This window comes from Piliocolobus tephrosceles, chromosome 3, assembly GCF_002776525.5.
Source record: "Piliocolobus tephrosceles isolate RC106 chromosome 3, ASM277652v3, whole genome shotgun sequence".
In the NCBI taxonomy this organism is placed as follows: domain Eukaryota; kingdom Metazoa; phylum Chordata; class Mammalia; order Primates; family Cercopithecidae; genus Piliocolobus; species Piliocolobus tephrosceles.
Window position 1 is genome coordinate 69,662,916 of NC_045436.1, and position 19,824 is coordinate 69,682,739.

The 19,824-nt window shown below is 37.1% G+C and overlaps 1 protein-coding gene across 6 annotated transcripts in view; it reads right to left on the minus strand.

The window, feature by feature from the left end:
* Positions 1-19,503, minus strand: part of SNCA (synuclein alpha) — a 115,159-nt gene extending 95,656 nt beyond the window's left edge. For 2 of the 6 annotated variants that reach the window (XM_023195419.2, XM_023195420.2), the window contains exons 1-5: positions 19,238-19,482; positions 19,018-19,062; positions 17,834-17,979; positions 10,369-10,410; positions 4,515-4,657 (exon numbers count right to left, since the gene is read on the minus strand). In XM_023195419.2, the coding sequence (XP_023051187.1) occupies positions 4,515-4,657; positions 10,369-10,410; positions 17,834-17,954 (306 nt within the window). In that variant the 5' untranslated portion in view covers positions 17,955-17,979; positions 19,018-19,062; positions 19,238-19,482. Of the gene's footprint in view, positions 1-1,821; positions 2,469-4,514; positions 4,658-10,368; positions 10,411-17,833; positions 17,980-18,888; positions 18,909-19,017; positions 19,063-19,237 lie in introns of those variants that run through there. The other 4 variants (XM_023195418.3, XM_023195413.3, XM_023195416.2 and 1 more) reach the window with 4 other exon arrangements.
* Positions 19,504-19,824: the final 321 nt, after the last annotated feature.

Genomic DNA, 19,824 nt, shown 5'->3' on the forward strand with positions numbered 1-19,824 from the left:
CTTGTTGTAAAATTATTTTAAGATTGTGCCTATGACCTGTGTGTGCTTCTTCAAAGAAATCTGAAAGGTTGCCTGTGACCCGTGCTTGTTTGTGAAATCAGCATTAAATGATTCAGCTGATGGCAGCATACATCATCTGATTAATCATTTAATCAGAGGGTCCATAACACTCAAGCATTTAAAAATAAATTTGCATGAAGTCCAACATGACAGGTGTAGTAAGTCAAAGGAAGTGAGTAAAAGAATGCTTAGATACTATAGTTCATGATGTCAAATCTGACATTTTAAATCCTGCTTTTGTTTTATTCATCTACCACACAACCTGCTAGCTATCCTTTTATGAATTAAGTCAGGATTATTACAGAATATACACACGTTAATCCATTTGAATCAAGATTTTTAAAAAAACTGTTTATAATCTATTGATCCAATTTTTCCAAAATGGCATTGTTTAGGAACTTCATTCTGATTTTGAACAACAATAAATAACATTGCCGACCCTGGATGTTTTCAGTACCCGAGGCAACAGATATTTCAAGCTTATTTCTTGCATGAAAACTATTAATCATCATGTAGATAAGTCCGTGTCTAAATGGGATATGATAATGAAACTGACTGCTGTATTATTTGTCAGGCAGTGGCTTCACAGTTTATTCAGGACTTTTGCTCTCTAAAACTCCAGAAAATTATAAAAATATAAAAACTTCAGGACTCAACTCTTTTAGAGCATTCCATGTGGCATGAAAAAAAATGGTCATTAGTCTAGCAGGGATTTATTTGAGCACCAGCCACATGCAAGACACTGTTGAGGAGCTGGGATAGACCAAGTGTTCTGGTGGCTAGCTCCACACTGCACACATAGTAGCACCACAGAATAATGCTGATCCAAGTCACTTTCTTTGTACAATATTCTTAGAACAAGCAGATGTTTCTTCCTCAATAGAAGTAGGAAATATAAATTTTCTCTATATAACATCACTGTTGCTTTGCACTTAAAATTTCTGCCAGTGCACTTTTAACCTGTTTCTACTCTGCCAATAAAAGGTATGAACTTCAAGAAATGAATTATATGACTGATAACTTCTTATGTGTACATGAGTAAAATATAGATCAAAAGATCTATTATTCTAATTCTAATTCTATTCTAATTCTAATTCTAAACACAAGAGTTAATATTGTTTTGTAAAACAAATTATTATAATTCAAGATAACTCATTTGTCCTTTAACTAGTCTTACACTCAGAAATTATTAATAATGGCAGCTATATTCATATGACCAAATTCACAAAACAGGTATCTTCTTTGATTTACTCTTGATTTATTGATTGTTCAGAATTACATCATTTAATTTCCCCATATTTGTGAAAGGAGAGGAAAATTTCCCCCCTCATCAACTAGAGGGTGATGGGCCAAATACCCTCAAAGGGCATGAAAGGTTAAAACCGGTGCCATTACTCCCTTTCAGTGTTCCTGATCTTAAAATACGGCCATTAATCCACTTCTACAAGCTAGACATCTGGTATCCCTACTTGTCACATCCCTCTTCCTCCAAGTTTCTGGCACAGTGTGAGCAAACATTCTTTCTTGAATGATGAATGAGTGTCTCAATGTGGTCATTAATAAGCATTTGAAGCAAAAAGATTTTGCTTATTTCTAGTTGCCAGGGTCATTTTGATCAGAGTTTAAGAAATGAAATAAATTATTTCAAATATCATAATGAACAAATTAAATACTTTCATTGAAACCATCCAGATATTTTAGCATCCCATAGATGTGGCCACAATTGCAGACATGTATTAGAGTACTCTCTGAATTATTTTAGAAACTCAGAACTTTATTGCTAAATTAGACTTCAACAATTTTCTAGTAGAGCGTCCTCATTATATAAGAAAGACTTTTAGGAGATCTGCAAAAGGTTATCGAGTCAGGTGGTGTATGAGCAGAGATGAAGACTAGCCATTTTCACTCTCAGTCCAATGTTTATTTCCACAACTATGCTGAAATTTCTAGGTTTTATGACTTCATTTTCATATTAGAAATCAGTAAGATACTCTAGTACCTATAAAGGAAATATCTCCAAATGATTTTGTCACATCATTTAGATTTCTGCTTTAAATATTAAAATAAAGAGCAGCATTTTTAGATGGGTGGAAAGCAAACCCAGTTTTGTAAAAGATTAAACACTTTCATGCTCCATTTGCAATTTATATGGTATGCCTTAAATGCAGGTGAATAAAGAAAGGATGGTACATGTTTCCCTGTTCTTAATATTCTGAAGCAATAAAATTCTCTAGTTAAATCTAGTTGTCCATAACTGAATGTATAAAGACCCGAAGGAAGGTAAGTTTTGAGGAAATGCTTGGGGAAGTGATATAGTGGCTGGAAAAGTACTATTGGTGTCCAGTCTATTCCAAATGACTGTACAATCTTGGACTCCCCACTTCCTCTGTTGATTTCAGTTTTCTCATCTGTAAAATCAGAAGATTGATCTGAACAGAGGGCCTGTCAATGGACTTCCCATTAAGCCCTTTGAGGTGTGTGTGTGAGGGCACATTTTTCTGAAGCTAAGAGGGTCCATAGCTTCTATTAGATTGTGAAAAGGGTCTGAGACACAAAACTGGTTAATTGCCTGTGTACTATTTTAATCTGAGGTCCCTCTTAACTTGTGAAATCTTACAAAGCTATAAATAGAATTATAATTTTAGATGGAAACCAAGAATTAATATAATTATTATCCCTAATAAGATTATTTGAAAAACATATTTTGTACAAAGGGGTATCACCATGACCAACCATGCATTCAAGCATTAGCTGAAGAACTTCACTAGAAGCCCAGTCAGGATTTGCCATAATTAGCATCCATTGCACTAGACACTAGATATGTAACTTCATGTAGTAAATCGAAATATATCACAGATATTTTTGTTCTGCCTTTTTATTATCAGTGTTTTAATGGGCTATCAAGATAAGGCTGCTACTTAGGATTACATGAAGTGGAAACAACCCAGAATAGTTTGCCAGCAAATAAAACTTCTTTCTCACAATTTTCAAGACATTCATCCAAAATCATTTTGATTTTAACTTTTGGATAGCTGAATAGCACTGTTCTTATACTAAGGATATGATTATAAAAGACCCATAAATAAAAGTTGTTCTGCTTACTCACTTATTTCCTTCCTTTCTTTCCTTCTTAATAAACGTATGCTAATTGTCTACTATAAGTTGGAAACTCTCCCAGACACTTGTGAAATATCAGTGAACAAAATAAATATATTTCACTCTCATGGTGCCTACATCATAGAAATAAAAATTTAAAAATACATTAAAGTAAGCAAATTATTTATTATATTTAAAGGTGAAGAACACTTTGGCAAAGAAAGAAAGTAAAACAAAGGAAGGAAGGAAAGAAGGAAGGAAGGAAGGGAAAGAAAGAGGAAGAAAGAAAGAGAAAGAAAGAAAGAGAGAGAGAAAGAAAGAAAGAAAGAAAAAGAAAGAAAGAAAGAAAGAAAGAAAGAAAGAAAGAAAGAAAGAAAGCAAAAAAGAAAGAAAGAAAGGGAGAGGAAGGAAGGAAGAAAAAAGAAAGAAAGAAAAAGGAAGGAAGGAAGGAAGGAAGGAAGGAAGGAAGGAAGGAAGGAAGGAAGGAAGGAAGGAAGGAAGGAAGGAGAAAGAAAGAGTAGGGAGACTGAGAATACCAGAGGTAAGAAGAATGGCTCCAATTTTATATAGATTAAGGCAGGCCTCCCCGGTAATGTATCAGGGCAAGGGTATGCTTGATTTATTCAAGAAATAGCAAGGAGGCAGGGAAAAAGCAAAAATCATTTTGCTGTTGTAGTGGTGACATTTGTAAAATTTCATCATTGTTGACACCTCATACGGTATTAGTTTCATATTTAAAATGAAAGTTATAGTATCTTTGGTATAATCTTATTTATGTCCCATGTTTGTCAAAAAAATTCAGTCAAAATTCTTCTCAGAATTTTAAAATCTACCTCAAAACTATGATCTCTGGTTGATATATATTTTAAACCTCTTAGTTCCCACAAACATGTATTTGGCAATGAACTGTTATGTAATATGCAAATATGCCATTTAATAAGAGATGATGTCACTATAAAGACATCAAGTAAAAGAATTTTATTTTGGAAATTAAGAAATTTAGGCACAAAGAGATTTGTTATTCCAAAGAAGAGAAATTCCAAGACTTATAGTTAACATGAAAGCCTTCATTCTTTTTGAAATGTCACTGTTCCTTTGACATTTTACTACATTTTTTATTTCATTAACTTTCTTCTAGAAATTGAAACAATCATGATAATTATAAAATTTGCATGGCATTTATCTGGGTTAATGCCTGGAACAAGCAAGACCAATATAAAGGTAGCACAGTTTCACAAGGGGAGGGTCAGGTAGCCGTTCCCCACAGTAAGTATCCTGCTCCTGCCTCCAGGCCTCACATGAAAATGAACCATAATCTCACCAGCTTATAAATGTAACACAAAGTGTACACACCGTACCTTGCCCAACTGATCCTTTTTGACGAAGCCAGTGGCTGCTGCAATGCTCCCTGCTCCCTCCACTGTCTTCTGGGCTACTGCTGTCACACCGGTCACCACCGCTCCTCCAACATTTGTCACTTGCTCTTTGGTCTTCTCAGCCACTGGTACAAATCAAGAGCAACAACAGATTAAAGGTGGTGGAATAACAGTGACTTAAAATCATTCCACTTCCACTAGCCATCGACTTCCATACACCTGTATCTACACATGCCATAGACAACTGAGGGGTCAGAAGAAACAAAAGCAACCAAGGTGTCCAAGTGAGTGTGGCTCAACCAAACATTGAATCTCGGCTAAGATATTTTTGTTAAAGTCATGCAGTATTAAAAAGTGCTTCAAATTTAATGATCAGGAATATAAAGCCATGAGTGATTTGGATTTGTTTTATACTAAGGAAAGCAATTCTTACAGGTGCAGTTATAGTTGAACCAGACTCAGCATGAATATTTATTTATTTCAATTCAGTGCCAATCCTTTGAGATCACTCAGCAAGTTCATTTCCACCACACATTCTAAACAACACAATACATACTTGTGTTTATTTATTTATTTATTTATTCATTTATTCATTCATTCATTTGAGAAAGAGTTTCACTCTTGTTGCCCAGGCTGGAGTGCAATGGCACAATCTCAGCTCACTGCAATCTCTGCCTCCTGAGTTCAAGCTATTCTCCTGCCTCAGTCTCCCAAGTAGCTGGGATTACAAGTGCCTATAACCATGCCTGGCTAATTTTTTTTGTATTTCTAGTAGAAACAGGGTTTCACCATGTTGGCCAGGCTGGTCTCGAACTCCTAACCTCAGGTGATTCACCCACCTCGGCCTTCCAAAGTGCTGGGATTACAGGCATGACCCACCGCGCCCAGCCCATACTTCTTATCTATGTGTTCAGACATGGTATTATCACATATGTATGAATGACAGCATAAGAAATGGTTGTGAAGGAACTTGGATCTTTTTATAGAACTTCAGGTAGTGAAACAGAGGGTTCTTAAAAGCTAACTTGCAGTAATTTTAATAGGAGCAAAGGAGCTGGAAGTATGAAAATGAAGAGGCTATTGAGCACCCTTACAATTCGTTTTCACTAAACAAAATGTGATATGGTCATTCAGTAGATTTATTACATTAAGCTAACATTTTTGAGAAAACATTTTGTAAATAGTTTGAATTGAGTTTACAGGCAGAAATTTAATTTCATGTCAAAAATTTTCTTGTTCAGTGAAATAAGCCAGAAACAGAAAGGCAAACACAACATAATCTCACTCATGTGGAATCTAAAGAAAAAAAAAAAAGTTGATATCATAGAAGCAGAGAGGAGAACAGTGGAGGAGAGTGGAGGATGGGGACACTCATTTAAGGAAATGAAAGCACATTTTCTTGATATGATTTATACTCCCCAGATAAGCCTCAGTCTGAGAAGAGTTACACCATGTCAGCTGTTTAGTGCTAGTCACATGATTATTGTATAGGTTTCATCTCACCAGTTGAAGAAGCCAATAGTTAAATGGTGTGGACAAAGCAATTCATTTTCAAATAGATTATGTAAGTCATAGAAGCTAAGGGGCCTGTAAGGACAAGAGGCTTTCTCCTTAGTTCAGGCAATGTGGGGAAGCCTGACATAGCCACACAGCCCAAGACTAGAAAGGGTCCACAGTATTGTTGCTCCCTACTTGTCTTTTAGGCTAGAATTTTGTACAACTACCTACCAACTCCGTGCCATTTCTAAGGATGTGGCTGATGTCTCCTTAAGAGTAAGAGCTATTTACAATTCAAAGTTCGATTTAAATGCCAGTGAAAAGCTGTACTGAAAATTTTATGTTTTAAAACATTTCTGAAATGTTGATCCTTTAAAAATAGTCAATTACGTGTTTCAAGTTGTCATTTTTTTCGTTTTCAAGGACGTGAATTGAAAATTTTGCTTCAAATGAACATTTTCTTGTTATAAAATCTCAAAGCAAGATTAAAAATAGGTTTTGAATTTTTTACAGATCCAACCATAAATTTTATAATATCTAGATAACCTTTTATATATGTATAAATGTTAATCTAGTTTTAATGCAATACACTGCACAGTTAAATGTACTCTGCACATTATTATAATTTCACTCTTTTATTATTATAATAATAAATAAAATGGTTACATTACAAAATAACAGAGTGTACAGGTAGCAATAATCGACACATTTAAAAACATTTTTGTAGAACTGGTTTCTCTAGTAGGGTCTCTGCTGATCTTGAACCTCTATTTTTCCCCCTGAGGGCCTTTCACACTATTTCTCTACTCACTGACATTCCAAACGAACGGTGACAAAACAAAAGGAAAAGAGACATACTCATATTAGTACATTTTGGGTCTAGCAAATGGTATCCGTTTTTTAGCAACTGAGTTCTTTGAAATCAGGGATTCTACTTTATTTTTCTTTATATTTTTTATAGTAGATAATAAATAATTTAGAATATACTAAAATGAATTTAGCATCTCTCTCTAATATCTGCATTAATATAAATAATAGGTTTATATTTGACTTTAGCTAAGTTAAAAATAAAAATCCAAAAAGGAAATGTGATACCAACTTTTAGAATAGATATAGCAAAATCTAATCTTTGACATCAAAATTATAAAATTAAGAATATCTAGTTTTGAATTGTTATACAAATGATAGATTTAAAGAAAATAAATTTAAAACAATTTACTAAGGAAATTTAGATCATAACATGTTGAAAATTAGTTTTGTTCATTATGATGTAATAAATTTACAAGAATCAAAACCTTCAGAAAATCTCCGGTGTTAGAAATTTCTTTATACTATACTTGCATGAAAAATAAGTAACTTTATATCATAGTTTATTTTTAAAGTACCTTAAAAACATATCATTCAGTAAGTTTAATTAAATACATTTTCATATATGATGCATTAAATTGATAACTGAAATAATTTCCTGAGATCAAAGAGCCAGGATTTAAGTTGGTGGATTTTTCATTGATATTATCTAACTAGGATAATTTATTTTCCTTGAACTTTGTAGGAAGAAAGTTCCCAGCCCAAGTTTACTGAAATCTATATTTCTCCCCCGTCCCCTTGAAAAAAAAGCTAATGGGATGAATTTGGAGGAAATTGTTTATTTAATATTAGAAGTTAATATTAGGTACTATGTAATAGTTTCTTGTTTCCCTGCATTAAGACTTGTAACAAGAACAATTAACAATTAGTTAGCACTTAATATGTACCCATAACAAACATTTTGCATCAGGTATAATATGCAAATTATTCTCTCTTTATCCATTGAAGTAATTGTCTTATTTCTTCTCATAATTAGACTTAAGAACTTTATATTAAATAACCCTATTCAAAAACTTAATTCATTTATCTGATGTGGGAGAGGAATGATTATGATAGCAGCTGATTTATCTCCATGTGTTTCTCATAGCCATACTAGTTATGACAGCATTTTTGGTACTTCACTACTGCCAGGGTGGTTCATGGGTGTAATGGCTGTAAATATTGCCCATGCTGAAATCACCATGTCTTTACTGCTTAGCAACATTTCCCATAGTTTTCTGAAGAACACTAGTTTCATTCAACCCTAGTAACTAATGGAGAAAGGTTTCCATAATCAAAAAGTTTGAATAACCTTGATTTTAACTATATAATGCAAATTTCTTTACTGTAGGACATCTCAGATTCCTTAATATACCAAAGAGAAAATAAAGTATGCAGAATCTCCCAACTTAGTACAATGTTGGAAACTTAGGAGCGTGGGCCACTGTCCTTCAGAAAACATTTTATAAAATGTTGTTTAATTGTACAAACTTCTGTCTCTCATACACAGAGAGAGAGAGAGAGAGAGAGAGAGAGACAGAGAGAGCGAGAGATGTGTTTACATTTTGGCATTCTGGAGAAGACTAAAAAAATGCAGTTCATCTCCAGTCTCCATTAGATCATTAGGTGACAGTAGTAGTTGGGTTTTTAAAATTTTTACCACCGACTCCAAAACTCGGCACGTGGCTTGTCTGCTTTCTAAACCTCATGGGTTCTTCCTCAACTACTAAATGGAACACCATTCATCTAGATTGACCCTCTTCAGATAGTAGAGTCTCCACCTGTCTGCTATCTAGTTATTATTATAATAATGCTTCACAGTATCATATTTATAGGCGGTCCCTAGAAGGCAACATAGTCCATTTACTTATCTAGTTCTTTGTTGGATTGCAACAGAGCCCATTAAAGGTGCATAATTAACTTTTTTTTTTTTTTTTTTTGAGACGGAGTCTCTCTCTGTCGCCCAGGCTGGAGTGCAGTGGCGCGATGTCGGCTCACTGCAAGCTCCGCCCCCCGGGTTCACGCCATTCTCCTGCCTCAGCCTCCCGCGTAGCTGGGACTACAGGCGCCCATCACCACGCCTGGCTAGTTTTTTTTTTTTGTATTTTTAGTAGAGACGGGGTTTCACCGTGTTAGCCAGGATGGTCTCTATCTCCTGACCTTGTGATCCGCCCGTCTCGGCCTCCCAAAGTGCTGGGATTACAGGCGTGAGCCACCGCGCCCGGCTGCATAATTAACTTCTAACAGAACTAGTTTCAAAGGAGTCTGCTTTATTTTTACAATCCAAATTTTAAATCAAAAGTATTCATTAAAAAATATTTTTCTCCGCTAGTTGTAAAAATTTGCACAAGAAAGTTCACTATAAAGCAAGAAGTAACACTTGTAAATACATATATTGTTTGCTTTTTGTTTTCCAGATGCTTTGTGTACACTAATTCACTGAATTATTTTATAGATGAGGAAGCTAAATCATATAGAGGTGAAGACTCTTGCAAAAAAACCACACAGCTGGTAAGAAGTAAGCAGCAAGTTGAACCAAGAAGAACTGACTCCTGTGTTTTTAGTCCTAACCACAGCACTGTATTAAGATTCCCATATCATTTTTCTCGTTTCCATTTTAGAAGTCATTGATAGGAACATTTTGTTTTTATAGGCACTATTGTGTTTAATGCTTTCTGATCATATAAATTATATTTCTGATTATATCTTTTGTTTCACCACACCTGCCAGGAAACGTGGAGTACTTACAACAGGAAACTTAATTACAGCAAGTCTGTGGGCTTTTAATTTGTTAAATTTTGGTTCTCCTTTGATTTTTCTATTTCTGGCACTCTCATCCTCATCTTCCTCATCATCCGATGATGGTCATCATCATTTTCATCATTTTTGATATTTCTTGATTGTAGACCTAATTGACTTATTCAAATTCTTGGTAAATTTAGGCCAAATGAATTATATAATCAGAAATATGATAATTGCACAGTAATATTGGTACAAATAGGTATACCATAACAATACAAATATAAATACAATAAACAATTTACTGACTGTCCAAGGATGTTTCCTGAAATGTACTCTGAATTATCAAAGGAATATTATAATCAATATAACTTAAGGTCAAAATATTTTATTGTAATCAACAAAAATTTTCCTCTTTTTTTTTAAAAAATGGCTATTTCACATTGTATTTTTGTCAGCAGTTTGTCAATACATTTTTGGTCAGAATATTTGAATGCTCAATTACTATAAATTAAACATAGCTTATCAATTCAAAGCCATCATTATTCTTGGCAAGTAACTATATTTTTTATTTATTTATAATCTATATTTACCTATTTAAAAATACTTTATAAATAATTCAGTTTGAATAAGACTGATACGCTCTTAGAATGCTCAGTGATTGTTTTATAGTGTCATTCAGAATGCTGAATACTGGGCCACACTAATCACTAGATACTTTATCGTCTTTGAATCTAAGTCCAATGGAGCTTACCTGTTGCCACACCATGCACCACTCCCTCCTTGGTTTTGGAGCCTACAAAAATGAACAAATTCAAGACATAAGTCTCAAACTAGCCTTAAATTGCTGATTAGCTAGTTTTCAATACAACTAATTTAAAAACTCAGTCTTCAGAAGTCTATAGATTATTACATCTTCAGGGAAAAAAAAAAAAAATATATATATATATATATATATATATATATATATATATCCTAAAACTAAAAGAAGGAACTCCAGTAACCACCACAATAAATAGAAGAAAGCCAAGCTAACAGGAGGTCATCTCCAATTAAGATTTTAGCACAAAATAATAACTTTATCCCCTTTGTTCCCACATCACATATGAACTTACAGAGGAGAAAAAAGAATGAGATTACACTGGGGCTTGGTGAGAAGATAATTTTGAAATCAGAGCTGTAGAAGCTTTTTTCTTTTCTCTCTTTCTCTCTTTTTTTTTTTTTTTTTTAAGACGGAGTCTCGCCCTGTCGCCCAGGCTGGAGTGCAGTGGCCAGATCTCGGCTCACTGCAAGCTCCGCCTCCCGGGTTCACGCCATTCTCCTGCCTCAGCCTCCCGAGTAGCCGGGACAACAGGCGCCCACCACCACGCCTGGCTAATTTTTTATATTTTTAGTAGAGACGGGGGTTTCACCATGTTAGCCAGGATGGTCTCGATTTCCTGATCTCGTGATACGCCCGCCTCGGCCTCCCAAAGTGCTGTGATTACAGGCTTGAGCCACTCTGCCCGGCCAGAAGCTTTAAAAATATAGCACTAGAGACAAATGAGTCAACCCATGAAACAAAAGCGAAGAGGGATGGAGAGTAGGCTTTAACATGTGCTGAACACCCATTATGTAAAAAACACTTTACATATATCTTATTTAATCTTCACAACATCCATTGAATGTAGTTATATTATGCCCATTTTAAATAGCTGATGAAATTAAAAATGCGAGTTAAGTAATTTATCTAACATTACACATGTAATAATAGGCTATAAGCACATTCAAACTAGGGTTTCTAAACAGGATCAGAATTTCTTCCAAACCTGGACCATTACTAAACTTGTATACAAATAATTATTATGTGTATTATTAAAATTATGCTTGTTAAAAATTTTATTCATATCCTCTCTAATGTTAGATTTTTCAGTGTAATTCACACTGTATATAATTTATGGAATAGGCATGATTTTTATGTTGTACAGAATTGTCATACTCCTTTTTAAGTTCGGATCAGTTTACAAAATGTTACCATTTGCACTTTAATGTCATGATATACTGAGAGTGTGCTTAACATAAGGTATATTTTCAGCATCACTTCCTCTGGGACACCTTCACTCTTTATCACAACCTCTTTCCCCATTTATATGGATACCTCCACCTTCAATACATTCCTCTGACTGCATATCTAGAGTCTCCTGAATTGCAGCAGTGACAACATCCTCAGGGGTGGCTACTTCCTATATAAATCAACTTATGTTTGATTCAAATTTTACTTCCAGCATGTTTCACTTCCTTTCTTTGCTGCTCTTTCATCTTTACTGGTCAATTTCCTCTTTTGATTGTGCATTTTTGTGAAATATCACATGGGCTCACCACTGGGAGACAAAGTGGCTACACAACTACGGGCATTGCTGTCTGTATGAACTGCATAACACATGTGAAGCGACCAATCACCAAAACGGTTTGAAAGAAGTGCTGTGGTTTTGTCACTGATTATAATGGGTTTCTGTTATTTATGTAATGATTTAAAGGCTGAAGAGTTAGCAGCAAAGGTTGTACTTTATGCAATTACTTTCAGTATACTGTGGTAACAGAAATTTGAATTGTGTTGTTAGGGGTTGGTGTTATTTAACTAACCATGGTAACTGGAATTTGTGTGTGCTGAAACTATGCAGAGTGAGAACAGCTGGTATTTAAGAGAATATATCTCAATCTCTATCTCTCATCCTCACCCCCTGTACCCCATGTTGTCTTAAAAATGACTAGTAGTAAGAAATGTCTAACAGCTGGTCTGCAGTCTTTCTTCTTTGCCTTAGCAGTATCTAAGAATTTGACTTTTGGTTAAATGATGAAATGTATTCTGAATCAAAGACAATGAGATAGAAGTAGAGAGTAGAATTATGATTATTAGAGGCTGACAAGGGTAAGAGGGAGGGGAGGATATGGAGAGGTTGGTTAAGGAATATGAAATTGCAGCCAAATATGAAGAATAAGTTCTAGCATTCTATAGTACTGTAGGGTGATACACTTAACAATAGTTTATTGCATATGTTCAAAAATCTAGAAGAGAGAATTTTTCATTTTTAATGTTCCCACCACAAAGGAATGGTAAATGTTTCAGGTAATGGACATGGTAATTACCCTGATTTGATTATCACACATTGTATACATGTATGGAAATATAATTCTGGATCCCACAATTATATACAATTATCACATGTTCACTAAAAATAAAAGAAAAATTGAAAGTAGAGTAGCATATGACCCAGCAATCCCTCTTCTGGGTGTAAATCCACAAGAAAAGATTTCAGCATATCTGCACCCCCAAGGGCCCAACACAGTGGCTCTTGCTTGGAATCTCAGTGCTTTGGGAGGCTGAGGCAGGAAGATCACTTATAAATATATAAGGAATTTTAAAAACACTAAAACTAATATTTGTTTAGCAAACTATAATTTAAAACATTAAAAATTAAAGTGTTTTATTTCTTTGTAAAAAACTTATCAAGAGTAACATAAATAATGTTTGTCTTCTTCTCATTGTATTACTTCCTATACGGAGTGGACATGTTTTTTATATTTTACAGAATTGTCATACTCTATTTTAAATTTGAATTAGGAGTTTGAGACCAGTCTGGGCAACAGAGTGAGATGCTATCTCTACGAAAAATATTCAAAATTAGCCAGGCATGGTGATGCATGCCTATATTGGGAGGCCGAGGCAGAAGGATCTCTTAAGCCCAGAAGTTTGAGGTTACAGTGAGCTATAATCACACCACTCCATTGCAGCCTGGGTGACAGCAAGACCCTATCTCCAAAAAAGAAAAAAAGAAAAACACAATAGCCACAACTGAAGTGTTTACCGATAGATAGGTAGATAAAAAGACCGTGGTACATAGATACAATGGAATATCCGTCAGCCCTAAAAAGAACAAGATCCTACCATTTACAACATGGATGAACTCAGACAACATTATGCTAAGTGAAATAAGCCAAACACAGAAAGAAAAATATCACATTATCTCACATATATATGGAAGCTTGAAACAAAATTCAAATGTACAAACACTAAGTAAAAAACAGGGTTAATAGGGGTAGAAAAGTAGGTAGAAAAGAGGGAGATATAGGCCAGAGGATCCAAGCAAGTAGCAGATGTGTAGGATGAACAAGTGTACAGATTTAATGTATGAGGACTATACGTGATAAAATTGTACTATATTTGAGATTCATGCTAAATAAGTGGATTTTAGCTGCCCTTGCCACAAAAACAACAAAAAAGGTAACTATGGGAGATTATGAATATATTAACTTTCTTCAATACAGTAATTTTTAGTGTCTAATGTATCCGATAACATCATGTTGTATACCCTAAATATACACAATTAAATTTATTTTTAAAAAAGAATGCCACTAGGCCAGGCGTGGTGGCTCATGCCTGTAATCCCAGCACTTTGGGAGGCTGAGGTGGGGGGATCATGGGGTCAGGAGTTCGAGACCATCCTGGCTAACATGGTGAAAGCCTGTCTCTACTAAAAATACAAAAATTAGCAGGGTGTGGTGGCACATGCCTGTAATCCCAGCTACTCAGGAGGCTGAGTCAGGAGAATCACTTGAACCCAGGAGGTGGGGGTTACAGTAAGCTGAGATCATGCCACTGCACTCCAGCCTGGAGTGAGGTGACAGATTGAGACCCTATCTCAGGAAAAAAAAAAAAAAAAAAAAAGAATGCTACTAAACCACACCATTAGAACTTATAATTAATTTTTTTATAAATATGCAACATGGTTTATATTTCTGTAGTATAACCTCAAACAAAGAGATACGTATATACCTTAAAAAAAGAGATAAATGAGAGTCCTCATAAGGTTACCATGTATGAAACCAATCAGCTGTTCTTTGAGGTCATAATTATTTACCAATAAACTATAATTGATGGTTAGCCTTTAATTTATGAGTAATCTGTAATTGATAACATACAGCTACAAAATAGGTGCCAAGTAGTTATGTGATTAGCAACATATAAATGCTGTAGGGACACCAGAGCTGATGGCTTCCCTGAGCAGAAGTGTCCCCCACCAATCGCATCTTGTCTTCCCAACCTCAAAAGAGCACAGAGTGGAGAAGAAGGTCCAAAGTAATACTTGTGAGTTTTAAGAATCCAGCTATCCCTGTTGTGCATGCTATGTTGACTTTGTCAGCTTAGTGAGGTGAAGCACATTTTGACTTGAGAATTTGCTGTCGATTTCACTGATGGCCTCTGCTGCTTATTGAACAGAGTGGCATTGGAAGAGACTCAAAGATCATTATTTTCTTGCATTTCTTGCATTTATATTACTTAGCATTATATAAAGATAATTAAATCTTTCTGCTTTTGAATTTAGGTCTAATTAACTTCTGAGTCATTTGAAGAAATTTTTGTATATTAAATTGAAGTATGTTGATTGAAAATTTGTGTACACAGATAATAAAAATGGAGGGAAAAGACCCACAAAAATAACACTGATCATTAAGATAGTTCTTCAATGGGTTAAAAAGTAGTTGTCAAAAGTATATGTTTATATACTTTTGAGATTGATGAGATTGAGATTACTTTTCTTATGAGGCTTCTACCAAACATCTTCGGCCATAGTGAAATTATAAAATGGTCTTTGGTCACCTCCAATCTTTCAAATTTGTTATGTAATGAAGGACAAGAGAATAAATAGAAAACATGTTGGCAAAGTAATTATTCCATTGGAGATTTTATTTGATAATAATAACCATGATTCCTATATATAAAAGTGTGCTCAATTATTCATATGTCCTGTTTATTATGACATTCTTACAAAAACTATAAGGTAGTTGCAGTTTTCTAAATCATATTTTTTACTAATCAGGAAAGTGATGCTCAGAGATGTTAAGTACACTTCCCCAAGACCCTACAGGTAATAAGTGATAAGTGAATAAGCCTCGACTAAAATTTTGGTTTGTGTGATTAGTGCATGTTCTTTCCATTCTATCAGTAGTCAGCAAACTATAACCTACAAGACAATTCCAGCCCACCACCTATTTTGATAAATGAAGTTTTATTGGAACACAACCACACTAATTATTGTTTATGACTACTTTCACACTTCAACAGCAGAATTGAGACACAGATTTCTTTCTTTCTTTTTCTTTTCTTTTTTTTTTAGACAGGGTCTCATTCTGCCACCCAGGCTGAAGTGCAGTGGCTTGATCTCAGCTCACTGCAACCTCTGCAGCGAGCTGTATGGTTCAAGCCATCCTCCTACCTCAGCCTCCTGGGTAGCTGGCAATACAGGTGCATGCTACCATACCTGGCTAATTTTTGCGTTGTTTGTAGACCATGTGGCCCAGGCTGGTCTCAAACCCCTGGGCTCAAGTGATCCACCAGCCTTGAGCTCTCAAAGTCCTGGGATTAAAGACCTGAGCCATGGCATCTGGCCAAGGCATAGATCTCATGGCTTAAAATATGTGCTATCTGATTCCTCACCAAAAAATTTTGCCAACCCCTGGACTATACTATTGTGTCTTTGCATGGTCATTTTTTATCTTAAATTCTGTGTATGTGTATAAGTTCAACTCTCAATTAGAACTCAGAATGTAACCAATAAATAATTTATAGAATGTGCTATGTGTTAAATGTCATGAGAGACATTGAAAATGATTTCAATGAACAGTTATAAAGTAACTGAAGTCAAAGAAACTTGTACTTGCAAAACTTGGAAATCTGAGGACAAATGGAAAGATTGATAAACTGCGTGTCACTGATTCAGTATTCCAAATTCCATACAAAAAGATATAATTCACACTTCATAAAATATTTAAAATTAACTCATACATTTTTTCCTCTTGTAACACTCTATTTTAACGACTTTCTGAAAATATGTTTTAAGGTAGAAAAAAGTAATTTCACTGAAGATTTGTGGGAAGATTAAGTCAACATAAGAAAAGTCTAAATAATGAGGCAGTGGCACATGCCTATAATCCTGGCTACTCAGGAGGCTGAGGTGGGAGCATGACTTGAGCCCAGGAATTCAAGGCTGCAGTGAGCTATGATAGCATCACTGCAGTTCAGCCTGGGTGACAGAGCAAGACCCTGACTCTAAAAATTGAAAATAGAAAACAGAAAAAAAATGTGTTGTGAAATTCAATGAGACACATTCATATAAATCATTCCAAATATAAAATTTCCCCCACTGATCTATCTTGAAGAGATAGTGTAGTCTTCTTTCGCTTTGCAGACATAGACGGAGCACGTGTTTCAGCTTGGCAACTCAATGTGCTCATCCTCCACCTGACGGTTCATCCTGTGACTCTAACTGCTTATAGTTGCCACCAGAGAATGTGAAAAAGCTCAGAGGAGAAAGAAGAGAGGAAGAATGGGCAGTGTGTCTATGTTGAGTGTGTGTGTGTGTGTGTGTGTCTGTGTCTATGCCTGTGGATGAGAGCGTGTGTGTCTATTCTTTTCCAAAGAATTCAAAGTGGTTTGTAAAATAACATGCAATTGAGCACAATTCAAGATACAGAAAAGAGAGTCAGAGTTTGGGTGTATACTCCAAGGTGGAACTTTAGGAACAAGTAGGTAATAAGCATCAATTTCTTTATTCTTTCAGTATGTGTGTCATCTGATGGATGAACTACATATATTTTTCTGAGAGGTCAGTAGCAGCCCTCAAGCACTTTTCTCTGTCCTCAGTGTTCACGGAGACTAAATGATCACATGAAGTAACTCTACCAAAGACTAATCTGTTCTTTCCATTATAGGGCCACAAATAGGTCTCTTTATACACAGCACAGGGGCATATCAAAGTCATGTTTTAAAAATCAGAATGGGTTAAAATTGACAAACATTATTCATGATGGTAAAAGAAATCACAGACCCAGCAATGATTTTGATTCTTAAGAATATTATTGATTTTTTTAAAAGACAATGTTTTTAAAACTATCCTCTGAAATGTAATTATGTAGGCACAGGAACATTCATTTTTTAAAAGTCCTAAATATTAGGGCAAAATTAAAAATATTGAAAAGCAAACAGCTGCATTTTTTACTATTAGCTCAAATACACACATTCACATTCACCTACCTACACATACCTCTGACTCAGTCCACCCTTTTGACAAGCAATGATGCAAAAATGAATCAAGAGAGAGAACTACCAGCATTTAGAGTATTGATTATCCTAACCCATCAGTCATGAACCAACACCAAAGTGACATTTGGGGTTTACCTACCTACATAGAGAACACCCTCTTTTGTCTTTCCTGCTGCTTCTGCCACACCCTGTTTGGTTTTCTCAGCAGCAGCCACAACTCCCTCCTTGGCCTTTGAAAGTCCTTTCATGAATACATCCATGGCTAATGAATTCCTTTACACCACACTGGAGAACATAAAATACACTTTGAATGAGAACTTTTGGGGGAAAATAAACAAAAAACACTGAAAAATCATGAGAAACCCTCCAAAGTGTGAGACTCTTTTAAGTGTACACTCATTTAACCATTAGACAAAGCAGACATTTTTAGCTCTGGCATTAAAAATTTAGCATCTCCCATCCATCTTGGCTAGTAAAAGTCTAGCCACCTAACCATGGATTAGGATGAATCCTCTGAGTTGTTAATACTGCATTTCAGAAGTGGAGTTGCATGAAAAGAGTCACCCCTGTTTTAACTTCCCGGGGTCTAAAGGGTAACAGTGTGAGTTAGAAGCCTGGAAGCTGGAGGCTTAGGGTCAGGGGCATCCTTAACATGAATCCCGGAAGAAGGCTAACAGGTTGATGGTGGAGAGGCATAGGCACTCACTCTGGGTGTGGTTCAACCTCAGGCAAACAGCGAGCCCAAGGCTGCTGGTTCTAATCCATCCGAGCATCCACCCCCGCCCTCAGCTATCTACCCTGAGCAGGCGGCGCTCACACTCGCCGGCCGTCTCTAACCCTGCGCCAGCCACCCGAGGGGGCGTTCTCAGCCTCCACCCTAGCGGACCCCGCGCCAGCACTTGTTAACCCTTTACCACCTGTTGACTTGGCCTCCCTGCACTTCCATTTCATTATTTGCCAAACGCAGCTTGCTTACTTTACAGAGAAAAACCAAGAGAGCGGGCAGACGGATTTCAGGTAAGAGAGAAATAAAAGTTGGATGCTCACGCTCCAGTGAGCATCCTCGCGTTTCCCGGGGAAAAGCGGATCCCGGAGAAGCATCCTAATCTCTCAGCCCTTGGGGAGAAGTCCTTGACAGGACGAAAGCCAGGTCAAGTCTCTTTCCTTAGGCTCCCCAAAGGGACAAGTACTCACCTCCCAGAGACCTGGCACAGCAGGTCCTCACCGCAGCACCACCCCCTCCTGGTGCCCACGACCATTCCTCTCCCACTCGGCTTTCTCCAGGATTTCCAAAGACTTCCGTTTAGATCCACAGGTACTTACCTGTGTCCCTCTGCTTCTCCACAACTCCGATTCCTCCCCACCTCTCTTTAAAAAAAAAAAAAAAAATTAAACAATTCCCAAATAATATTTAATAGGGAAGAAGGAGGAAAAGGAGCGCACAAGAAGGGCGGAGGCGGCACCGGGAGGGGGACGGTCCCCAGAGGAGGCCGCTGTGAGCCGGCGACGGGAGGCTGGGGGTGTGGGAGGCAAACCCGCTAACCTGTCGTCGAATGGCCACTCCCAGTTCTCCGCTCACGAGGATGGAGAAAAAGGCAGAAGGTTTGAAGGGAAGGCGTGAGGGAGCGCTCAGGACGCTCTCGGAGGGGCCGGGCCGGGGTCTGCGCTGCAGCCCGCACGCACCTCACTCCCGCGTCGCGGCGCTCGGTCGCTCGCCCCCTCTCTCGGGCCCCTTCTGGTCGTCGCTGTCCTCCTCCTCCTCGTCCTCCTCCTTCTCCTTCTCCTCGGCTCTCCGCCCCCACCGCTGATTTGTCAGCGCCTCTCCCCGCCCCTCTCCCAGCGCTCGCTGCTTTCCCTGCAGCGTGCTCTTCGTTCCCTATCTCGGATGGGGATGCGGCAGGGGGCGCAGGGTGAGCCACCAATTACAGCCGCCTGCCTGGCCGCGCAAGGCGGGAAAGTGGGGGTGCTTTTGCGCCTCACCTCAAGTTCGGGGTCACGGGCACTCTTGTGGCTACTGGGAGCGGTTGGGCTTGGGCTGACGCCTCTCCCTCTTTCCCATTCCCCTCCCTTCCTGTCCCCGCCTTTCCTCTGGGTCCTCCCTGGGACCACCCCCTACCCCTCGTCAGGGTC